Genomic DNA, 25,354 nt, shown 5'->3' with positions numbered 1-25,354 from the left:
CTGGAACAGCTGTCTAGACGGTTTGTTTTCTCAGCGTTGCTTCAATGAAACGTTGGGTTACTTTTCACATATACATTCTTAATCTAATCCTGAAAGAATTTCATTAGTTTGGGTTTCACTGGAGAGCTTATGCCCAATGCTGGTCTCAATGCTGGTTTAGAAGCTTGTCCAACGAGGATAAAGGGGATGAAACACTGGGAAATGATTTGGCACGAATTAGACATATTTCAAAGATGCAGAAATCTCTGCAACTTAATCGCAAATATATTGGAGCCTGCAGTGTAACCGCCCGTCAGGTAGAGCCGATGCTTCATGCATAGCACAAAGCCTTAATGCACTAATCACTGTCACTGTTGCACCTTTTTTCTCCGTTTCCTCCTCGTCTTTTGTTGCACACTCTTTGAGGCGCTCCGCGCTTCTATAACAGTACGTGTTTATGTATGTGACACACAGACGCACTCTCCCTCCTCTGGGCTTTTCAGATTAACCTCTCGTTCACCTCCACACTTTGATAAGCCTCCGCACGGCTCCAGAAATCTGCACTCCACACTCATTCTCTGCCGTCGCCTTGAATTCAACTCTTACACTCGTTAATCAGCGAGCTAATAACGGAATCACGTTTACCAGCTGATTTATGGACAGTCTGTTTATGGGCAGCTCTCTCTCGCTCTCTCTCTCTCTCTACTTCGGTCTCAAGTTTCTTGTCGAACTCGCTCCGGCGCTTTTACACAAAGTGACTCGACCCCCGTATTTTATTGAGAATTGGAAGAACCCGAACCCTGAATATGAACTCGTCTGTCTTTGTAAGCATGAAAAACTTGTGTGTGAATTCCCCTTTTTTATCAGTGAGCCACGTCAATAAGTATATATTAGGAGGAAGTACAGCAATAAAACATAAACACACCTTTGGTGATAAGCTGACTCCTCGAGGTTGTTCAGGTTTTCGAGAGGTGCCGAGTCAACTGAACGTATAAACCTTTATGAAGATGAAGGATTTATTTCATGGCCGTTGCATTTGACTGGATAAGAAGCTCATTTAACCCTAACCCTAATACTCGAAAGGCTTAAATGCAGAGGCTCAGTTTCACTGTGTGCTGTCTTCATGAAACAATGAAAAGTTGAACATTTACATCTCTACATGGCTAATAAACAGCCAGCTGAGTGTCCTAATAAACCATTATGCATGCACTTAAACAAAACAATTAGACACACATAGAGAGAATAGAGCTGGACCCATAAACGGGTGTTTTATTAATGAATAATGTAATAATTGTTTTTCCATCTCTCGTCAGTAAGTGTGAGAGCAGTAAAATATTCGGTTTCAACTCAATATAACACTCATTACCTACAACTTCTCATATTTTTTAACAATTCAGAATTAATCTGGAAACTCAACAACAGTTTTTGTGGTAAACACCTCCTTCTTTCAAGTACGAACACATGTATGAATGTAAATGAGGTGCCAGAGGACATAAAAAGCATCAATATAGAGCTGGATCCCTCCCAGACCCCCGTTATACAGGTCTGGGTTCTGGAAGCGTCCCTGTTCGTTAAGTACAAATACTTTACTGTACTTTACTTGAGTGTTTATGTTTCTGACAACGTTTTACTTTTACTCCCACTTTCTACTCCTTATTACTTCAGTTTTAATGCATTTGAGGGGAATTATTGATTATTTTTTATTATTATTGATATGATGGAAGATTCAGTAAGCCTTGAAAAAAACAGCCAGTAGAAATAGCCTTAATAGGGATACTTTTACTTTATAGTTTCTACTTTGAGTACATTTAAGAGTGTGTACTTTATCACTTTTACGTGAGTAAAGAAGTTACTTTTACCAGTCTTTTTAAACACAAGTAATTGTACTTGTACTTGAGTATAGAACATCTGTACTGACCAACTCCTAGACACTTATCACATTTTATTAAAAGTATACAGAATAGAAAATTGTCCTCTGTGAGTGTTATACTATTATATAATATAACATGTTATTACTGATGTCAATGTGTTAGAAGCACTGCAGTTTGTCGAGATGGTGCTAATTTGAATTTATTTTTTTATATATAATGGTTTCATCTAGAGTGTATCTATTTTTTAAATCATATATTATGTAGTTTGTAAAGTAATTAAAGCCATTAACAAACTTAGTAAGTAACCTTTTGTAAGTATAAATGAACATGAAAGTCCTGCAGATGTGTACTTTACTGTCCTGTGTAAAAGTACTGAGTTGCCCTCAACAAAAAGGCAAACAGAACATTTTATCAGTGGAAACAAATAGTTTCTTCTGGCTGCCGAGACTTCAGCTGGCTCTACTACGATTTTTCGAGTTCAGCTCCATCATTCATGTGATTACCGTAATCCGGGTCTGACTTAGTCCATTACTCACTGCTAACCTGAACCATCATTTATGATCGGGGGAATAATACAAACCAGAGATGGTTGCCTGTGCTCTCTCTATAAATCTTAACTGACGGGGATGAATTCATTTCTATCTGCCTTTTTTTTTTTGCAGAAGTGGAAGCCCAAAGGCATGGCTCTGCAGCACATGGTCAGCGGCCTCTGCCTGGACAGCCAGACCCCGAAAAGCCCTCCCGTCATCACGCAGTGTCGCCCGGTGACCAGCCAGACCTGGGAGCCGCAAATCATCACCTGAGCCACATAGATGGGGGGTGGGGGTGGGGGTGGGGGGCAGATTCTGGACCAGGCCTGCAGAGGGACTCATGGGGGATCATCTGCACACTGTCGCCTTGCCGAGGGATGGAAGGAGTGTATTGACTGTACATTCACGTCAACTTCATGCTCCTGCTAATTGGTGACGATGGCCGTCGCTGAAAACATTTTTTAAGGCCTTGTTGAGCAAAAACCATCTGAGGTCTTTCGCATACAGTGCTCCATCCGCCGAGGATGCCGCAGTTTCTTCTACGTAATCTAAGCTTTTCACGGATAACTGTTGCACATCTCACTTTTTCATTTTTCTTGTATCTATCCTGGTCAACAGTTTGCTTAAAATCGGAGTAGTGACGATCGGCTCAACAGGAATGAGTGCATACCGTAGCAAATGTGTGGAGGTGGACCGGAGCTCCTCTGGGCCGCTGCTCGTCTTGTTGCCTCGTCTTAGGTGTGAGGGATGCGTGGGGTGACCGTGTGGACCAGGGCAGCTTTATGTATAGCCAATTAAAATCTCAGCTTTTCTTTCTTTCTTTTTAATTGCAGTCTTGAGAGCACCATGCAAAGCACCGTCAGGAACATTATTTATTGTTTTGCATGGTCAGACCCAAAGAATGTTTTTTTCTTTTTCTTTCTCTCTCTCTCTTTCTCTCTCTCTCTCTCTACAAAGATTTATGTAAATATTTGAAGCAGATAACGGCTTGGTTTTTGTGTCAAGTGCTCTATATGTTGTTTGAGAAATAAAAATGTGGTAACAAAGGAATAACTGCGCTAGTTATTTTGCAAAATAAGTCAAGAAACAGTATTACATACTAATTTCGTTTGGTACTTTAAATGCATTTTCTTTCTAATACTTTTCTCCCGCCACTGAAGTAAGATTTTGAATGCACTTTTACTCGTAACAGTGTATTTCTGCACTGTTTTATTATTTATTTTTACTCATGTGAAATATTTTAAGGGGATGAGGGACATGATGAAGAGTGCAGGGTTTTAAAAGAAGAAAGTGGGGCTTAATGCAGCTGTGAGTTGTTTAGCTGAAGTTACACACAGTGACCACAAGGGGGCGGAATATCCTCACAGATGTGTCTCCAGCAACATTCTATGACTAAACTTGCCAGGGTGATGAATAAAAGGCGTAAATTAAAAAAAGGAGTCATAAATAAGATTGTTTTTAAGATGATTAAGAGTAAAAGGAGGGTGGCACTGAAAGGAAGATGGACACAATGTGTGTGTGTGTGTGTGTGTGTGTGTGTGTGTGTGTGTGTGTGTGTGTGTGTGTGTGTGTGTGTGTGTGTGCGCGCGCTTCAAAGAAAAACACTGGCACCACAATCATCAGCATAACAGGCTCAACAACTTTGTTGGTTGGTTTTTCTTTTGTCAGTTTTGTGACCTTCCAGGCCACAAAGCATGCCACACTGCAGCTCAGCAGGCTCCACAGCTATGCGAGGAATGCAAGTCAACGCTGATAAACTCCTGGCCTTTTTAAAGGGGCCGAGGTTTCATCATCAGGGAGAGGAGAGAGAGAGGGGGTGGAGGCAAACATGGCACAAGGCCCGGGGAAAGACAAAGGGACAATGAATGTGGAAAGTCAGGGCAGTGTTTTTTATATGCGACATAGTGGGTGTCGCTTCAGTAAAACGTCACAAAGTGTGAAAGAGACACTCGAGGAAGAAGGCTACGTGTGATAAACTCATGTCAAAACCAGAAGGCCTGCTCCTCCAGTGACAAGACTCTTATTTACATATCAGACAGATAGAGAATCTGTGATAAAGAGCTGGTCAGGTGACTGACAGGTGCAGTATATGTTCTCACATAAGGGCACTTTTACATTACATGTCGATTTAACAAGCAAACACACAATATCAACGTGAGTGTGCAATTGAATGCATTGTTAAGATGAATGGTTTTGTACTTGGAATACTAAGATATTTTACTGAAATGAAAAGTTCTCCTTCCACCTGTGTTAAGATTAAATAGATCTTCCGTATGGTATTACATTATCTACATAATACCACACAGGTTAGGGCAGAAGGGATGAACTTCCAGACATATTTTAATTAAAGTGATACTCTGACAATGTGATTTAAAAGTGGGGCAACCTGAACAAACACGGCGAGATAAATCCTTTTAAGGAGCGTCAAAGGAATGGAAGATGTACTTGGATCGTTTCCAGTAAAAGTAGTAATACCCCACTGGGGAAGTATTTGTATAAAAAATATATATACTTAAAGTAAAACTACTGATTATACAGAATGGATCATTTCAGATCATTAATGATGCATTAATTTGTTTGTTTATTTTAACTACTTTATATACAGCTGTATTGTAGGAATCTGCAATGAAATATTAATTATTATTGACAATAAGTTGTCATAGTATATATATATTTGGAGTAAAACTATAAATTGGCATACAATTTAAATACCCAAGTATGGTAAAAGTACCTCAAAATTGTACTCAAGTGCAGTACTTATATTCCAGTCATTTAAACTACACGTGAGTGACGCTCACAAACGCGGTGAAAGTCCACTTTTCGATGCGGGTCGCTCCATCGTCCATCGATCACCTTCCGGACCCGCACGCGCCGGCCAATGGGCGCGCGCGGAGGCGGTCCGTTGCTAAGGAGGAAGTTTGGTTGAGTCTCCGCGTAGCAGCCATTCAGCGGCGGCGGGCTGAAGCGATTGGACTGCGAGCGTCTCTCCCGACACTTTCTGTGGAATTTGAATTATTCGGGCACCGCACGGTTCGTGGCACGGAGGCAGCGACGGGGGCGGCATCTCGTGGCTGCGCAGCGGGGAACACAGGTAGGGTTTGGTCGGAGAAAATAAATATATTAGCCCGCCCGGTGTCGCTTGTTAGCTCGCCAAGCTAAGCAGCGACCTAGCTTGTGTGTGTGTGTGTTTTTCGGATGCGGCACACGCCAGCTACGTTAGCTCCACGGCTCCTAGCCCCCCCCTCCCTTTTTAGACACACTTCTATGGCTTTTAGCTTGCTCGCTAACAAGTAACATAACGAGCCAAATACAAGCCGTGAGGGTGTTTACGGTCCGTGACGCGTGTCGGGACCGTAAACACGTCTTGCGCTACCGAGCGAGCTAAGAGGTTATTAAGCTAGCTGACGCAAACGTCAGTTAACAACTCACCTGGTTTAACTTCGAGGTATGAACGTTACTCAGCAAAAAATAAATTAATTTAAAAAAAAAACGACGTAGCTGCATCGTCATGTTCAGATTGTGTAATGTCATCGTTATTAATATGTGATGTTTGGCTTTTTAAGTTGAATTTGTAAACGCAGTTAAAATGGAAACATATGGTTAAAAAAAAGGGGGATAGCTGCTCTGACCATCAGCCTCCAAGGCAGGTTGAATGCCTTGAAAATAAATATAACTATGACTCACAGTCCTAACACTCTGGATTTTTGTGAAGTGTGATAATGTGCCCTAGATTCTCTTAATATGGTGAGGATATCACAGCTCATATGGGGAGATGTCCCTGCTGGGCTGCCATCCATCCCCTCCCAGTGCTCAGATTACCTTTCCAAAATGCAGACTTTTACAAAGATAACCCCCTTGATGGATTGTGCATTTTAACCGTGGCAGCACACCCATTCCACCGACACTCCCCGCTTCTTGGACGTTTGGGATGCTCTCATATGCCACAGTTGTTGAGTCATTGCTGTTTTGTTGATGCGATGGGGATGAGGTCTGTGCCTTGGATATCATAAACTGAGTTATATCTGTCGTGGCAGCGTGGCGTGTGGAAAAACATCTCTGCTTTGTACTTGACATTATCAAAAGACAAGCTTTAATCAAACCGAAGGTGCTTGTATATATTTGATATAATAATTGTCTGCAGATTATTTTTTCAGAGTTGCTTTGGCTGGTAAATATCTCTAAATAGCAACAGCCCACAACCCAAATATGTACTTTTTTTTAATAGAAAGATAGATATCTACTTTATTGTCCCCTTAGGGAAACTGTTTTTCAGGGAGGAGTTCATTGACATATCGACACAAAAACCGGATCAACACAAGACACATTTCACATATTGCTAGCAGCCATGATCACAGTTGAAGGACTTCAGTGATACCATCAAGGCCCCATTTAGCGCCCGTCGCCATTATTGCACAAGGGCCCCTATACAACAACAACAACAACAAGAAGATTGATCTCCAGTTTAGCTCTAAAGACTATTATGTGATAAAATTTCAAATCCACACATCTGGTATTTTTGCTTAGTGAAGTGATGAATCGGTTTTATTGACTTATCGATAAAATGCTGAGTTCATTCAGGGTTTTTAACCATTTGGAAATAGTTTATGTCCTCTGGAAGGGGAATTAATGTCTCTCCCATACAAAGAGATAAGAGAGATTTTTCCTCTTCTTCATCCTCTCTCCTAAATTCTGTAACTCAGTAACTCATGGCTTAACTCATCTCACAGAACGAGGGAGGCGAGGTTGGCTGTTTGCCATTAAAGCCCACTGTGCAAGTCTCGTCAGCTGTTTGAGAAGGGAGGAGAACGCGAGAGCGAGTCTCTATCCGGAGCTTTGTGATTCACTCTGTGGGAGAAACGGCCGTATATTCTCTCAGCGGTTCGCTCGGTGAGTTCTCACAGGAGAGGCTCTTTCCTGGCAGGGAACTGTACGCGTGAATGCCGAGTAGTGATGCAACACGGGGCAGATAAACTTGATGTGCAAGTGCGACGCAATCTAACCATCAGGACAATATGTCCATCTCTTGACTGCTCACCTGTCGTATTTCTCACGTTTACTATTAGATGGTAGTGGAAGAAATATTCAGATGGTTTACTTAAGTAAAAGCAATACAACACTATGAAAATACTCCTATTATAGGATGTTTTTGAACTAATGTTGCGGCTGCATTAATCTCTATGTTGCCGCTGTAGATGTTTAAGGTTGTGCTAATTTGAACTCCTTTTCATAGACTGTTGGTTAGTTTAATCCACACTAATGTCTCATATTCAGATAAGTTTGTCCCATCACTGTCCTGTGTGTTTATTTTTCTGAAGACCCGTAAAGGAACACCTCATCCTTCAGTTTATATATATATATATATATAATTATACTTGGAGATACATGTTTTAGCTGGAGAGGAAGGGTGTGAAAAATAGTGATTAAAGAAATAAACAAAGATGCCAGAAAAAAAACCCTGTAGTAAAATATACAGAAATCCATAAAACCCACCATTTCCATTTTGGAAAATGGTTCTTATTCAATTACAAATCCAACCAGCAACTTTTGATAACATGGCTTTGAGGTGTGACTACAGCGGCAGACGGCTGAGGAGAGGAAACGCTGAAATGTGCTGCTTGGATGAGACGAGTACGTGCTGCTGCTAACGGCGAGGTTACAGCGCTGCTCCGCTCCCGTCGATGTATACTTTAAAGGAGCATAAAGAAAAGTAGAAACGGATTGAGTAACATTCCACCCCTGCTTGAGGCTGCAGTTTTGATGTCGGCCATTAAATGTGCTGGTGGATGTCATCCTCTATGTGCTTTTTGTCAAGTCATCACAGCTCATCAGAAGTATGGGCACACCAAGCAAATATGTTTGGATGAAATGCACAGCTGCTTGTTCAGTTTGGTTTGGTTTGTGTAGGAAGGTGAGACGAAGGACATGCAAATCCAACTTTTTGTGTTTTTGGAAGGAGAAGCTATTAAAACTTGCTTGTGGACTGGAGGTTTTTCTTTTTTACTTGCAAGCCCCGGTGCACACGGTGATTCAAGCTTAAGTGTGTACAAAAATGCACCAAAAGAACATTGTCTGCTACGGCCAAGTACAGAGGAATGGTTGTAAAATAACCTGTAAAGCGATTCCAGTGATCCCTCAAGAGGACACGTGTCATTAACATCCGTTTCCATGTGGGACTCGGTACATTTGCATCGTTAGAAAGAAGGCACACTTTAGAGCTCCATATTCTGAGCTGATTGGGCCGGGATCCAAAAGACGCTCTGAGAAGATCCAACCAGAGGGTAGGTCTTAGAATCAGGATCTCAAATGTGCAGCTGACCCCATTTCAACATAAGTGGCCTAAAATAGGTTCTGTGGATCTGCAGAGTTGAATTGAACTGAGTGTGTTTCATGTGTTTGTTGGTAAGCAGTGTCCTCCACCACAGAGGGAAATACTTGCTCTTGGTCATGACCTCTTTACGTTTGTTACAAAAGCTGATTGTATAGAAACCCTGACAAGATGAAGGCTGTGGGTGGCTTTGGCTCCATGTTTCACGTAGGGCTAAAGACGTTGTTGGTCGATTTAATGTTCAGACTATTTTGTCATTTCATCAAATAGTAATTCATAAGTTCCTTGCAATTAAATCTTTATTCAATAAAAAAAAACCCCAACGAATCGTCAAAGTGGGCGTCCCTTTACCGGACATGTTTATATTCATTACATTGTCCTGTCCTGCTTTTAACCCCCCGTTTCCATTCTATGTGGTTCGTACGACAACCGACCCCCAAAAAACAAATCTCATGTCATTATCCGGCACTATTGATGAGGTGACGGTCCGTTAGAATGACTCAAAAAGCAACTTATGAGTTTAGGAACCACTGGCAGTCCCAGCCGTTGCAGCCCTATAACATTTTCCCTCCACTCACATTACTTTTTAACACTTTACATTCTTCGTCTGAGGTATTTTTATTGCACAATCACATAAAAAAAACCTGTAAGAAATCATAATGGGGCACATTGGAAAAAATTTCTACAGACAGTATTAATGTTTTTGAAATCATGCCGTCATTGTTGAATGGTTGCATTACTACAGTGCATTTTATACAAACCATAGTTGTATCTGTAGATAGTTTCTTAGTTCTTAGTTGCAGCGGCACACCTTTTTAAATAGAAAAATTACAGTGGGTGTTGCACGATGTTTTACCGCTTTGCACGCTGTTCCTTGAGTGTCCCCATTTGGGACAATGTCTTTAGCTCTTAATTGGGTCCAAGGGGCATTGAGCTCCTCATTTTGCCCTGCCTGTGGAAACTGCAGATTACGTCTGGGAGGATTGGGGGTGCGTCACCGTATGCTAACTATGCAAGGAGTCCCCTTTCGGGCTTGCGTCGGTTTCACTCCTCCCTGGGTATGGTATGGGGCTCAGGGACTCCTTTTGTCTCTCTGGGCCCCTATACAGAGTGATACCTGAGCCTCCTGTGCTGGAACAGCTCATGCTTTATTCATCCCTCTGATCTCTGCTTTAATTACGACTGACCCAGGACGAACTGACCGGTGGTGTGTATCTCACAGGATGGGAATTCTGCACCAGCTCCGAGTGCCAGCAAGAGTGTTAGAGGGGTGTGTTCATCACCTCATGAAGACACGTATATTTATAAACCAAAACAATAACACTGACCTGGAGGTCACAAATACTTGGAATGAGGTAGAAAACTGTTTTACTTCTCTGTTAGCCGTGTTTACCTGCCCTCGGCAGTTGGTTGCGGTTTTGATCTGAGGAGTTTGACTTGTGAGTTCAAAGCTTCCCAGCCCTCCTCGTTCCTCTTGATCCTCCGCTGTCTGGCTTTTCAAGTCCACCAACATGATAGGAACCATCAATATTTCACGATGGAACTGTGATTGGGTCTCAGTGTTTATTGATGACCTAAACACGTCACGTACGGCTGCATATGTAATCGGATTAAAAACTTTGATGTGGGCGACCGACGGAACATCTGATATTGGTTTTGGCTTTAAGAAAACACGTCTCAGTTCCTCTGTTTGTGAACATCTCAGTGTTGTTGGTGTTATCATTTTTATGTGTCGTATAGCTCTGCTGACGGTGAAACTATTCTCTCACACGTTCCGTTTACTAGGCTGAGCAGACCGTCTGCACGGTGCTTCTCCATGGCCTTTCTCAGCCCCGCCTTATTGTCGTCACCTTATCAATGTTGCCGTGGCACCGGTTCCCTGGTAACCACCACAGTGCTGGGTGATGCAGCGGTAATGATTATGACCCAACAAAATGTTCAGAGATAGTTCCCATGTCAAAAAGACAGGCAAATAAAATCCTTGCTTGCAATGTGTGAAACTTTATTCAGCGTTCTGATGTGCATACAGTCGACAAACATCAAGCAGCATTCTGCCTAAGCTTGAAACACACTCTGTGTGCACCTTTTACTAATAGATCAGAATCTTGGAGGGAGCTGTATTTGACATTTTGAACATTAACATAATGGCAAACAGCTATTTGCCATGTGAAAATATAGTGGAATAATGTCTGTTTAAGCAGAGAACCACCTCTGTGGTGACAGCCTTTGAGAGGGAAAATAAATGCCAATCTCATATCTTGAACCATTTTAATAACAACTTTTTCTATATACAAGTAATCTTTTTGTTGTTGTGTTTGGAAGCCCATATTTGTTGTACAGTATTTTGACATGAGTTCTTCAAAACCCACTTGTCTTCTCCCCTCAGCTCAATGTTACATGTTGGAATGACACCGGGTCAAAATGAAGGCATCAAACTAATAAAGATCAGAATTTATTATGAAGCCACACTCTTGGAATTAGAATTACAAGTTCAACTTATTGTAATTAATCTAAATACTTTCAGTGTAAAGACAGAATTTTGTCTGTAGTTTTGATTAACAAAAAAAAAAAAGAGCAATCGCTGAAAGTTGTTGGTCAGATTTGTATTTGGCATGTCTAGATATTCTTTTATTGAGATGACTTGAATCACAATTTCATCAGTTTACTGCTGTATTACATCCAGGCAAAGTTCTTATGCAGTTAATAGTGTCGAAACAGCATTTTACACTGTTTACATTTGAGATGTTTAGCTTCATTTTTTAAATGTTAATCATGTGTTTTGGAGAAATCCCTGGAATAAGGCATCAAAAAGAAATACCGCTTAAGTCCAAACAAGCTCACTCCCCACAGTGTAAGATCTCTGGATTCTCCGGGCCTCGCCGCTTTGAGAGCAGACTCTTCTGCTGACTGGTGGTTTACAGGGAAGCTCTACGCTGGCCCACATGGGACTGCTTGGACCGGCCTTGGCTGTTGTGTAACTGCAGTGTGTCCGATCCAAAGTCCACTGGCTACTGTGTTCTGTTAGATAACACTGAACGATATGAGTAGGCAACGGATTCAGTGATGACACGGAGTTATTCTGTTATTGCAGCATCGTGACTACAGAGAAAATTGCTTGTAGAAGTCCCGTGAACCGTTTCGGATCACTGCGTTGTTGACAAAGGAGGAGCAGCACGGCGGCCTGCATCGTAGCCTAATCGATGACGAGCATTCCCCAGCAGCACAAGAAAGGTGTCAATTATTAATGAGCTGAATATCATGTTCTGCCTCGAGTCGAGGTTTTGTTTATTAATCGTTGCAGCCAGCTTGCCTTTGTGTCGCATGCTGGACTTGTTGGTGAGAGGAAAGTGAGTGGAAACGCAGTTAGATTTACTTTGTCACGTTCCTCTCAGATAATGTGAAGTAAGTTCGGACAGGTAGTTGAGCCGTTTTCCCCGGGCAGGAAGGGGTTATCAGTGGAGAGGGACACGTTTCCTTTGTGTTGCATCACTGTGTGCAGCAAGCACTGCCCTGAGCACTGCAGCGTTCTGTTTACCACACTATTACAGGGACAGGTGTGTGAGCAGCATGTGTGTGCACATTTGTTTTAAGTATGTTGCATATGTTACAGAGCAGGGAGTGTGTGAGAAAAATGTGAGAGTAGCAGCAGGTTTACACACACACACACACACACACACACACACTCCCCACCATTGCACCATTCCTCCACCACCGAGCGGTCTGCGGAGAGGGATGTCTGGCTTGTGAGAGTGCCACTGTGCTGAGTCGACAGGAGGGGAACAATTGCCTCGCTGTGCTGCTTGTCCGTTTTGGCCGCCTTCATGCAGCATTTCAGCGAGGGGCACCATCGGCTTTTGGCTCTGTGAGGTCCAGCAGGGCCTTCGCCTGCTGGTCACTGACCCGTTGTGCCCACAGTGCCTGCAGCTCGTCAGGCCTCTGAGGGCTGCCGATTATCCCACAGTAATTGGTGCCTGGGCTCTGGCTGATCAAAGGTGCCCAGCTGACTGTAGAGCCCTGGTAATTTTCCATTCTCTGATGCTCTGCAGTCTTTGCCTGTTCCTCTGCCTTCCTGCCGGCCCTTTTGGCCAAGAACAGAAAGGCCTGACGTCTGTTGGCTTTATTTTACCTGCTTTTCTCATACGTGAGACCAGGGCTGTTCTTCCCTTGCCCTTTTAATAATAATAATAAAAAAAATGATTCCTCATTAAATGAACTAAATGAAATCAGCTTCTCATAATCAGTTGATAAGGTTATGGTCACAAGTTCAAGCCCTGGAGCCTGCCGTGGGCCCTGCAGCCATGTGACTTGGCAGAGGTTCCTTGAGTAAGACACTTACACCTCGGGCCACATGCCATACGGGTTTTCTGTTCATCTGCACTCTGTACTTACTGGTAAGTTGCTGTGGTGGTCAGTGACATCATCTTTGGTGGGAACATAAACCTGCATAGTAATAACCCTCATACTAGCTCAGGCATGATTACGCGATACTGCCTTACATGCTCTTTCATTAAAAAAGGACGAGCCAAGCCCTTAAAAAATGGAAAATGAATGTATTGCCTGTCTGAGTTCTTTGGCTCATCTTTCATCTTTGGCTGCAACAAAAAGCTTAATTGTCTGCGTGTGAATGCACACGGTGAAAGCACCTATGACCATATTACAGCCTGCCACGGTTGGACTCTTTTACAAAAGAGTTGTCCAACATTTATGGAAAAAGAAGGCGTCTACCATGACTGCTGAATCATTCCTGGCACCAAAGTAGAAGCACACCATGGAATAAGTTGTTTGCCATTTAGAGAGCATTCGTTACATAAACATTAGTCTCTATGAAGTTAGAATCTTGGTGTTTTTGAAGCGAAACTATAGTCTTATTCGTACTGACATGAGGTCATAGTCCAGCGTCACACCTTCACAGGTGCTTCCAGGCTGGTTTTACACACCGCAGAACTATTCCTAGCAGGGAATAGATCTTGCTATACCTTCTTGAAATGTTGCCCTGTACTTCCAGAGGCTGTGTTCAGTAATCTAATTTAACCACACAGCTAACACAATTCCGGGCATTAAGACTTCCCATGGGTTTAAAGTAGCTGTAGAAGTACTGTTCGGCCCCTGCCTGAGCTCCGCCATAAATCTGCCGTGTAAATAGCCAGGTAGCACAAGCGGTTTGGCTTAGTCTGTTGTGCAATTTGGTATTCTCCAGGCATCCTCGGCTTGACAAACCAGGACACAAAGAGCGGTAGCGCAGGTACGTGGTAAGAATTCCTGAAATGACGGCTGCAGCGAAATACTACAGCTCCATTTACATTGGTGCTGACAAGACCAGTTTGGTCGGATGATTCCCGACGTCAACGCGAGTCACTCGGCATCACGTGGACGCCGATTACCGTTTGAGTCAGTTTCCTTTTTCCCCGTCTGAAGGTAAACGAAGACACTCTAAAAACAGAGTGGTCATAGGATATTGTTTTTATTCTTGTTTTTCCATAATTCAGCATGTTTTAAGGTCAGTTCACCTGACCTGGAGAGAGTGTGTGTGTGTGTGTGTGTGTGTGTGTGTGTGTGTGTGTGTGTGTGTGTGTGTGTGTGTGTGTGTGTGTGTGTGTGTGTGTGTGTGTGTGTGTGTGTGTGTGTGTGTGTGTGTGTGTGTGTGTGTGTGTGTGTGTGTGTGTGTGTGTGTGTGTGTGTGTGTGTGTGTGTGTGTGTGTGTGTGTGTGTGTGTGTGTGTGCGTGCGTGCGTGTGTGGGGGGGCAGAGGGGCAGCGTAGCGATTGCATGTCTGTTCACTCAGCAGGAAGTTCCTTTTCCACTCCATCCTCTCCGGCTGCTGGACAAAGACTGCTACCGGCACACACACACTCACTGACCAATGGCACTGTGTTGCCATTTACCAGTAGTGTTGTTGGGATGAAAAGCTGTGTTATTGACCCAGCAGCTGGAGCCATGGAGTGGGTTGTTGATTCCTCTGCGTATAGTTCCATGTAATCTGTTTTCTGTAAACCTCCCTGTCCTTTTCTCTTCTTCACTTTTAGCACTTATTCACTCTCTCTCCTCCTTTCCTCATATGTCTCCGTCTCTGCTTCTTTGCCTTCAACTCTCTCCGTCCCTTGTGTGTGTGTGTGTTGGTGTATGCTGCCCTCTTAGGTCTTACACATCCTGTTCGTCTGTGTTTGGGCATATCAAAGTGACACTCATGCTCTTAAGTGGTACATGTGATGCGTTGCAGTGTCAAAGGTGTGTGTGGATGTCAGAAGCCAACAGTTCAGCGCTTGCAGCCCCAGCAGAATAGGTTTGCAGCGATCTGTACATGTTGATTGGGAGGCTAGTGAAGAGTGACAGGCTTTCCTCACTCAGTGAACACTGTCAACACACATACTGACACCATTCCTCACCGCGGGGCTTTCCTTGCCTCTTTTTATACTCAGACAGCCTGCCTAAATGAATTTTCTGGCCCCATAAATAAAACTTAAACAACATTTCAGAACATTTCTGCTCTTGTGACCACGGCTGAAATTATCCTGATTATTAAGCAACATGGGACTACAAATTATTATTCTTGATTATCAAAGGATGGAATATATACAGCCAGCTTTTAGTCAGCTAGGATAACCACCAAATAAAAGCATATTGTAAAGTGTCTGTAAACCGACGGCCCACTTTTAACTTACACTTTATGCATTAGCACCAAAAATAGGATAGAAAAATGATCCCATAGCAGATTAAAACCTCATGGATTGGCTCTGAATCTCACTTGGGGAGCAAGTTAATTGGCTTTTATTTGGCATTACTTTTCATTCGTGGTTGTTTTTCTTTGATGCTTTAGTGTGAGTGGCGATCACGTAACAATCGCTGCGTTTAATCGATAAATGTTGATATTTATGTGCATCTGCCAGCGATTGTAGGACTGGTTGTGTTGCTTTGAGTCAGTGCCCTATAATCATAGATTATAGAGGAAAAGTAATTTGGCAAAGAAGGTGGAGGAAAGATAGGAACACCATTGAGAGGAGACAAGCAGAATGGGGGGGAAACAGATGCCGATGAGTTCTCTCTATTAAAGAAACACTTTCAACATAAACCTGTTTATTTCTGCTGTAACGTTGGGCATTTTTACATGGTGGTCTAAGGGGATTGACTTGCTCTTGGAGCCATCGTCAAGTGGAGATTGGAGGAACTGCATCTTATGGCACTTTTGGCTCCGGAGGTTGCTCCTTTCTCTTCCTGGAGAATTAAACCCTGCATTGGATCGGTGGTTAAATTGAAAGCATTTCTCCAGTTGCAGGAAAGTTATAGACCAAGCTATAGATTTGCCCTGATGCTGGTTGGTCGGATGATTAAATCAGAACTGATTATGCTACTGGTGCAGAGGAAAAGCTGACTGGTTGCTAAGGCCCAAAACCGCAAACATGCTGGAAGTTTGCTACAAGACTGCCTTACATGCATTGCTCAATTATTGATAACATCTGATATTTTATTTTCCTCTCCTGAGTCAGTAGCTTTGCAGGAAGTGCTGTCTGTCTGCATGTCCACTGGTTCCACTGGGACAACCGGACGTCTTTAACTTGACAGAATCATTGCATCTGTTGTGACAAAGTCTAGACTGTTGCAGAAATGGCCTGTCCGTTAAGTGTGGTTAAATCCTCCTCTCATAACAGGGTTTTAGTGTGACATCTACTGTGATTGGTTGCACAGTGACTGGGTGACTCATTGGACTTCAACCAAAGATGACCACAGTCTCTACTCACTAACCCACGTGGACCCTCTGGGCTCAGGTTGCACCAAGTTCAAGGACTCCCAGTAGGAATACTGAACAAGAACGGTCAGCCATCCGTTCTGGTCAGCATGAGTTCTGCTTGATTAATGCGCTGTTAAAGCTGAGTGGAGGCACAAACCCCCGGGATATAAACCGCGATCCTGGACCAGCACTCTTTCTCGGAGACTATAAAGATGCCAATGCTTGCTGTTGTTGTGAGTCAGCCGTAAGTAGGATTAATAGATCATCTATTAACAGCAATTTACTGAGTCCGGGTGAATATGTAACATCGTCTGTGTTCCCTCAGATCAGTGCGGTGCTTTGGTAGAGTACCCAGTATGTAGTATTTGGCCTGGTTTCTCCACCTTGCTGCAACTCTAATGGCCCTACTCTCAAGAACAGCAAAACTTCATAATGGAACCACTTTGGCTTTGGGGCCAAAGTGTGTGTAATGTGTTCACATTCTGTGCTAAGTGTGTATCCACTTCTGCGTGTGTGTGTGTGTGTGTGTGTGTTCTCTCTGCCTGTGTAATACAGTGATGTCGAGGGGAAAAAGTAAACATGGGTTTCCATGAGTGGCTTTTTCGCTCCGAGGTTTATTCAAAGTTTCCTAGCGGAGGTCACTTCTAGAGTTGGGGACAAAGTGCTGCGGTTCACTGTGAAGTCCTGTGAGGAGGGTAAGCTTCGGTCCCACAGTTTGCCCAACAAAGAAAGAGGATGGCGATGGTGTACGAAAACACAGCCACTCTTTATAGACATCTTCGCAGGGCTGACACATAAGTGGGCACCTATTGTGTTCTCGGCAGCGGTCTCCCATTAAAAGGGACCAGGATTGATGGATTTGAGGCGCTCAGACCACTACATCACACCCCTCCTAGCAGGCTTTCAGTCCGCGGCCCCTCTCCACAGCATAACTGTAGCGTTTATAGCTCTATTCATTTAATAGGAACTCTACTCCGTTTGACATACTGACTCCTCTGGCAGGACATTTAGAAAAACAATCGCAAAATACCGTTTTGGAGGCAAAAAGCAAGGGGACATAAATCTTAAGGATGTCTTCTCGGTGCCCAGTGCTGCGTTATGGTGAAATCCAGGCCAGACCCTGCCTATTGATTGAGCCTGTGAATCATTGCCAGGGCATGCCCGAGGGGAGACGACACAGTGACAGTGATTTGCCTCTCCCCGGTGCCAGGGTACTGCCCTGGCCGTTTAAATGTGGCCTCAGCTGTTGCGATGTGTGGCTGTCCGGCTGGTTGGTTGACTTGCTGTTGGACTAGGCCCCCTTAATACCACGCCTGGCTGCTCCTAGACACACACACACACAACACACACACACACTATTAGAGGTGGTGGGAGAGGGAAGAAACTCAATATCCTCTGTGCAGTCGGAGCGTTTTTTCCCCTCTCTGTCTCGACCCTAACCCCGGTCAGTCATGTGTACTCAGGAAACGGAGGTCATGGTGTCTTGCTGGGGGCAGGGAACAGATTGAAGGACACTGAAATGTTTCAGTGGCAGACAGGGAGCGAGTAAGCCGTGCAAACAGTAGCCAGCACTCCCATTCCCACCATTTCCTTCCTCTGTGGAGTACCACCCATTTGTACTAAGTCGCCATCGTTCCCTCTCCGGCTCTTGTTCTGTTTAGACATCTTGGACCTCCGAAAATAGCTTTTTTCGGGAATACAAATGACACATCGACCTGCTGACTTAGACACGCTTCAGTGTTTTTTTTTGTTCAGCTTGCTGTCAAGCTAACAGTGCTTTTCTTTATTTGGCTGACGTTTACAGAACAAGACGAGACGATCTGCTGATCACTGTTTGTTTTGCACTTGTTCCTCGGATCCACATCCATCTTGTCGCCGCCGTGTCAGGTTGTGTGTTTGGATCACAGACGGGCACACGCTGTACCTGGCAAATACAATGATTTTCATTGTTGTTTACGTCACTGATGGTGTACGGATCACAGAAGCGGAGAGCAGCGTGCCGAGCCGAGCAGCTGGCGATGAGTTACACTTGTTTACCCACAGTCTCCATTTCCACCGGCTCGGACACACTGTGACTACCGCTGTTTTATAGTGGGCTTGTTTTCATTCCTTTTAGTGCTGGTTATTTTACGTTCAGCCCGTTTGAAGTCAATTATAGTAATTGGCTGTGATGAAGGCAGGGGTGATCCTCATTTTGGGGGTCACCAGCTGTATCAAAAACATGTTTTGCCAGGTAGAAAAAGGAATTTGCTTCACATGAAACTCTGTCCAACGTGATCTCTCACACCAGCGATTTTAACTGCGCCATGCGTGCGACGCTCACACGAGGAAACCTATCTCTATTTTTGGTTATTCCAAAAGTTTGATTCTCTGAGGAATGCTTTTGAACAGAAGAAAACTCCGGGAGAAATACACTTTAGTAACGGGGAAAAGCCTGCACATTTTCAGCACTGCTACCAATTATTTAATAAAGAACAGTGTGCCACTACTGTATTTAATGACATTGAAAACACTCTATTTAGGTCAAACTTCCCCCTAGTTTCAAACTGTGATGCAGTAATTAATCCTGTGCTGATGCTTGTCACCCAGAAATCACATTTAGGGGGCATTAACGATTAGCATTAATGAAGGGAATCCACATTATGCTCTTAAACATGAACACTGAAGGTCAATAATAGTCTGTCATTAAATCCATTTCAACTCTCGGCGGTAGAATTACACGCCCTTTATGAATTTTTAACTCAAGTCATGGACTGTTTTATTGTATTTGTTGTACAGTTATTGGTAATCAAGAGAGATTCGGACCTAACTTGACTTCCCTCTGTCATCACCGTAAACTTGTCAACCAGGATGCCAAATTGCCCTGACCTTTGACCCTGATCCCAACTGTTTGTCCTGGACATTGTGGTTCCTCTTTTCCTTGTGTGCCTAGCTTGGCTTCCCTTTGGATGCACTGCACACTTTGTATCTAGATTTTCTCTTTTTCTTGCCCCTCTTTTTTTTTTTTTTTTAACATGAGCATGCCAAGCCACAAAGTGGGGCCCGGAAAATTGGATTACCACAGTAACAGCATTTTTCACATTCTCTTCATGTGGCCGTTTGGGAGCAGAAGAGAGGCACTATCACCTCAAGTCCCCGATAACGGACCTGAGCAGATATGCCGTGTGGCCAGGCGTGCTTTACATTACGCGCCTCGTTGATTGATTGATTGGTTTTTGCTCTCCAAACTATAGTCGGTGTCTGAACACAGACAACGTGGAATTCCCTGAGTGGACCTGGAGAAAATAGGACGAATAGTATCAGTGGGCACAGTGCTGACAAGTCATGAAAGGAAGGAGTCAGTAGGGCCTTTTGGTCTTGAATTGCTGCCCATTTTCTCTTTCTCTCTCACGTTCACTCACTCTCTTAGCCTCTCCCTCCCTCCCTCTCTGAAACGCAACCCTTGTACTCATCCCTAGGATCCTTCTGCAGGGATTAATCAGTTTTCCATTCCTGGAGAGATTATTCAAATACTGTTACATCTACAGCCAGCAGCAGCTCTCCCCCCCTCCTTCCTGGGCAGCAGCACAGCACTGACTGAGGGGAAAGTCCTCTTCTTACGCTCTATTTTCTCCTCCATCTCTGTATTTTTGTCGTCTGTTTGTCCATCGTGCCTCCTCATCTGTCTGTTTTTGTCTTTGCACTTTACAGCCATTATTGTGCTTATGTCCATAATTATTGCCCTCTGAGTACGTTGATGATATTGCATGTGAGAGTCTGTGAAGAGCTCCACACTTTTTGTCTTTCACTGTTGCTTGTTTCTCTCTTTATGGACACAGAGCTCATAAATGGACCTTGTGTAATTGTCCTCATTAGTGCTGGTAGGGGAACGGCCAGAGATCCTCACGGCACCAGACTATAGGAGCAGTGACAGCTCCAGCAGGGCTCCGGTCCTGCTTTCCTACTACAAAGCCTTTACCCCCTTTTACCTCCCCAGTCCCCCCGCCACCTCCCGATTCCCCTCCATTCCTCTCTATCCTCCAATCATTCCTGTAAAAGTTATATTTTGATGCTTTAAAAGGACATGTTGTAATCTGACATAACTTAGACTAACATGTTTCACTGCTGTCAGTGAGTTAACAGTTATGACACCTGTCATGCAACCTTTGGCTGTAACTAAAAAGTACATTAATTCATTTCCAGCTCATTTTGTTTGGTATTTCCCGATGTGTAAGTGTGGTTTTGTGGAGATATTTGCCTTGCTACGCAGCAACCGCAAGTGGTTAATCGTTGAAGAGCCAGATAAATAAATCCAGAGACAATTCAATAAACCAAAATGCAGTGCAGACACGAAACATTGCAATTGTGTCTCAGTGGGGAAACCTTTGCTCTTGCTTTGTAGACAAACTGCTCTGTTTATATTCATCTGTCTGCTTCACCTGAAAGCAACACACCGGTGCCATCGTTGCCTACAGAGATCATAAACTCTGTGAAGCATTTTTCAGAGTAAGACACTATTGTGTAGGTTTGATTTACCTCCTTGAAGTGATATTTTTTTGAGGAACATTATTTTAATGAGTGTGGAATAAATAAAATCGGGAAGCTGCTAATTTTATATTTTAAAGCTACCTCCTCCACCCTACACCTTTCCCTCCATCTTAGCATACTCTTTCCCATCCTAATTATTTCCACTTCGCTCTGTTCCACCTCCCACTTACCTTTTTTTCCCTTCCTAAACCTTCTTTTCCACGTCTCCTTTTTTTGTTTTTTTAATCTGCTGCTCCATCTCTGCCTCTCACCTTTCCTCCCTTATTTGCCTTCATCTTTCTGGCTCATGGCCAAACCAAAGGGCTTAACCCACCTCACATGACCCACAACCACCCACCCACCCCAGCTTTCTGCACCAGGCGACAGCCAGACTTTCCCCCCCTCACTGCTTTTTCTGTGCCCTGCCAGGCCTCCATCCCTATCACTGCCACCTTGTTGCCAACTACACAGACTCCCACAACAGTGTTTCCTCATGCTCGAGACACCGCTGCTAATGCAGATTTCATACACAAAACTCCCATGTTTGACATGGGATAATGAACATGTGGTCAACCCATGTTTAACCTCCCTACCAGCTTAATTCTGGTCATCGCTGTTTGACACGGACCTCCCTCTGAAATTGCCGTTTTAGGCCTTTTTAGTGAAGAAAATCTGATATCTTGTTTGGCTCATCATATCCAATTCCTGCAAGTGGTTACCCGTGTTGTACACTCACGCTGCAGGTGCATATGCTTGTCTGAGCACAAACATTAATGTACATATATATATTCACAAATACAGCAAACATATCTTCTCTTTCCCACGCACATGGGTATATGTGATTTCCCTTAGAGTCCTGCTCTCTCCTGGTCTCTGCAGGATGATGGAGAGAGGGTGTGTGGGTTGTAAGCTGGCAGTAGTCTATCTGTTAAGTGATTTAGAATGTGAGTTTAGTAATTTGCTGTGAAAAGGCATGAGAAAAGGCTGTGTGTCCTGGGGTTTAATTCACTCTTTTTTTTTTCTCTCTGCCTGGCAGGAATTGTCATTTGTTCTGCACTTTAGCCTGAGGCGCTGCCGTCGTCCTCCAAGAATTTATCATCAACTATTTTAGGGGCTTTCCTCAGCAACCCTCTCAAGTCAATAACTTCTTTCATCAGCTGGCCACAAGCAGGGAAAACGACTCTATGTCTCTATAAACACTGTCAAAGCCCTGGACAAAAAGCCATTAATTTCATAATCATTGTAATAGCATTCATCAGACAGTAACACCCTCTTAATTTCTCTGCAGGTTCGTCACGAAAAATCGAATCATTTCACAGACAAGTAGTCATTTGATCCATTGTTTATATATGGATATTGATTAGTGCAGCTTTAATGTCTGGTAGCAGCTTCACTCATGTGTTTTCTTTGTTTTATATCATAAATTCAATTAGGAGATTTTTCCTTCCTCATTTAATGGACTTAATACGTTGACTAATTGAAGAAATAGACAACAGATTAATAGGTAACTAATGGATCTTTGCAGCTCTCGAACCAACCTCCATTTGGTAGTTATTTGCAGGGAATGTGTGGCAAACTTGTTCTCCAGCACCAAAACACAGCTGGTTCAAATTGTGGAAAGCAATTAGAAATAGGGATGACTGTTTTAAGTACGAAACAAACTGGCTCTCTAAAAGTTCAGCTTCCCCAACTATTAGTCTACACAGTATCACGGACCATCTAATGTTCTTAAAGATGTGTTAAAAACAACAACACAAGCCCTATTTACATATTCAGAAGATGTGTGAGCCTTGAGTCTGTATTTAAAGTGACGGCATTTACCTCAAAATGCGTGCATGACATATTGGAAACAAACGCTTCTATTTGTTGCACCAAAGACGAGGTGCTCGAGAGCAGACAAATCTGTTTTCCTGCCGCTCCTCCCCTTCACTGTTCAGGCTGGAAGCATGCAGCCTGTCACTGGCACCGCAGTGAGCCCAAACATGATTTGACCTAAATAAACCAGTGTGTTAGGAGAGAGCGGGAGTGAGGGATGAAGCAATATTTTTTTCCCTCTCACACCCAGTCGTCTTGTTTTCACACACTTCACTCAACTGCAGGCTGCAACATGTGCATGTGTGTCAAATATGCATGTGCACATTTTCATACACACATGGCTTTAAAATCCCGACACCTGCCTTTCACACAACTGAGCACCAGACTGCTCACCTTGTGAATGTGTGTTTCCGCCTACGGGACGGCTCACGGGTCATGTGATAGTCTTTCTATGAGCGAACGCACAGTAGGGGAAAAAAGGTGTTGGCTGTGCCAGAGTTTCCATTACACAACGTGTGGAAAAGGGCTGTACTGTAGCCAAAATCTCTCCTTTAATTGGGGCATGCTACCACCAATTTGACCAAGTGACTAGCAGGCATTTAAAAGTCATACTTAGTCTGTAAAATGTAGTTTTCTTGTAAAATGACCAGCAGGTGAAACTTTTTGTTTTTTTTACAAGTGCACCCAATGGTAGATTCAGGGCCCTCGGGACGTTACGGTCCACTTCAGGTCGCCCCCTTTACTGACAGAAGGAGGTTTGATGTGGTTGTGTGTGTTTTGGTGGCTTGGTCAGGGCTGAAAGCTTCATTGTGTGCTGCCCACAGAGCTGGAGCCTGGCATGCACAGATAAGAGACCCTCACCTCAAACACACTTTTTTACCCCCAGCCAGTACACAAGACAGGCTTCATTATGCAAACGGACAGCTCTGTCCTGTGTGTGTGTGTGTGTGGTAAGTAGGTGGTCGCTGTGAGCATGTGTGTGTGTGGACAGTCAGTTCTCCTGGATTAAGGACCTTTAATCCCGCCCGATCCTCATCAGCTCAGAAGTTAGTGGGTGAAACTTGTTAGTGAAGGAGTACGCTCTGCTCATGCGTTAAAAGTCACAGTTGCATGGCTGAATGACTTATGGTACCCGGTTATGAGTTGTTAAGGCAGACAAGAGCCAGGCTTTCCATGATGGATGCACCTCTCACTTCTAGTTTGGATCAGCAGCTTTTAATTGGGCCTCTGCTTTTTTTCCTGCCTCCTAATCTCCTCCCAAAGCCAAAAGACCTACGTGCAGTGTTTAAAGCAGTGCTTTTAGTCTGATTAATTGTGCCGTTTCAAGACTTTCAGAACACGTCAATGTTTGAACCGGCACTCAAGTGAGACCCTGACTCCAAACTTTAACTCGGGCTCACAGCAGTATTCGTTATGACAATACTGGACAGGAAAGCTAGTACAAGTTAGAGAAAAGCTGGTGCAAGAAGTGAGGTTGTAAATGATGGTGGGTGTTTAGAGCGGGAGGTTTGGGAAATACTTGTTTTTTTAGATTTCCACTTGATCTAGAAGTAAGAAACATTGTCAATAAATCCCCTGTAGACGCCTTTTTGCAATGGCCAACATTGCCAAAAAAAGGGGGATTATTATCTGTGTATATATAATCTGGATTGTCATTTAACAGTAGCATATAATCTGCAGGGAAGACGTTGTCTCAGGAGGAGCAGCTGTTGGTGTCGCCTCCCTCTTATTTGAGCCGCCTCAACTCCAAACACACCAACTCTTTAACCCTTTTGTTCCTCCTTCTGTTTCACAGAGACAACGTTCGATTGTGTTAAAGCATTCCTATTTACAGCTACTATATAAGATGGATGGAGTTGGTGGTAGTGTGGTAGCAATGTGAGCGTGCACGGTCACCAGCGATCCGTTATCAAGCACAGGAAGTTGACTCATGTCTGTGTTGACATAAACCACTGACTGCATGTGAATTGGTACATTTCCCAGACTTACAAACTGTTAACATTGCTTATCACTTTTCTGTTGAATTTGAACTTTTTTTGTTGTATTTTGCTTCAGCCCTGGGATTAATAAAGTTTCTCTCGCCACTCGCAGGGGAGCTCAGCGATGAATAAGCTACGGCAGAGCTTCCGCCGGAAGAAAGACATCTACGTGCCGGAGTCGAGTCGGCCGCACCAGTGGCAGACGGACGAGGAGGCAGTCCGCACCGGAAAATGTAGCTTCGCCGTCAAGGTGACTCTCTGCCACACACGAACACACCTGCATACAAACTTACACACGCACTCACTGTGGCACGCTCATACCTCGCACGCCGCCAAGCTCCCCAAGGACGCCGCTTGTGATTAATCATAAGCATTCAGAGACTGTGAGCACAGCTTTTATCTAGGTTGCAAGGTTTTCTGCTGTAGCCATCCAAACCGGTGGGATGTGTGCGCACAATTGATTCCTGGCCTCCGAGAGAAATCAAAACCACTTGAACCATCTAGCGAATTATACAAAATTACAGAAAATGTTTCATCATAGCGGACGACTTAACAAATTCAGGGGCGCCGTGACAGAGCGGCGACAACACGACTCTGTGGGCGATGCGGTATCTTTCGACACACAGC

At 43.8% G+C, this 25,354-nt stretch overlaps 2 protein-coding genes across 4 annotated transcripts in view; both read left to right on the top strand.

Moving 5' to 3' along the window:
• Nucleotides 1-3,486, top strand: part of galnt16 (UDP-N-acetyl-alpha-D-galactosamine:polypeptide N-acetylgalactosaminyltransferase 16) — a 29,980-nt gene extending 26,494 nt beyond the window's left edge. Inside the window, exon 15 of the mRNA XM_084013526.1 lies at nucleotides 2,513-3,486. Within this exon, the coding sequence (XP_083869652.1) occupies nucleotides 2,513-2,653 (141 nt within the window). The 3' untranslated portion in view covers nucleotides 2,654-3,486. The remainder of the gene's footprint in view (nucleotides 1-2,512) is intronic.
• A 1,838-nt stretch (nucleotides 3,487-5,324) lies between these two features.
• Nucleotides 5,325-25,354, top strand: part of numb (NUMB endocytic adaptor protein) — a 35,075-nt gene continuing 15,045 nt past the window's right edge. For 2 of the 3 annotated variants that reach the window (XM_084014210.1, XM_084014211.1), the window contains exons 1-2: nucleotides 5,339-5,471; nucleotides 24,840-24,977. In XM_084014210.1, coding sequence (XP_083870336.1) covers nucleotides 24,852-24,977 — 126 coding nt within the window. In that variant the 5' untranslated portion in view covers nucleotides 5,339-5,471; nucleotides 24,840-24,851. Of the gene's footprint in view, nucleotides 5,472-24,839; nucleotides 24,978-25,354 lie in introns of all 3 variants that reach the window. The other variant, XM_084014212.1, reaches the window with a different exon arrangement.

Source organism: Eutrigla gurnardus (genome assembly GCF_963514095.1).
Source record: "Eutrigla gurnardus genome assembly, chromosome: 7".
Taxonomy (NCBI): domain Eukaryota; kingdom Metazoa; phylum Chordata; class Actinopteri; order Perciformes; family Triglidae; genus Eutrigla; species Eutrigla gurnardus.
Note: the sequence above shows the minus strand (reverse complement) of the source record. Positions and strands in the feature narration are given on the sequence as shown.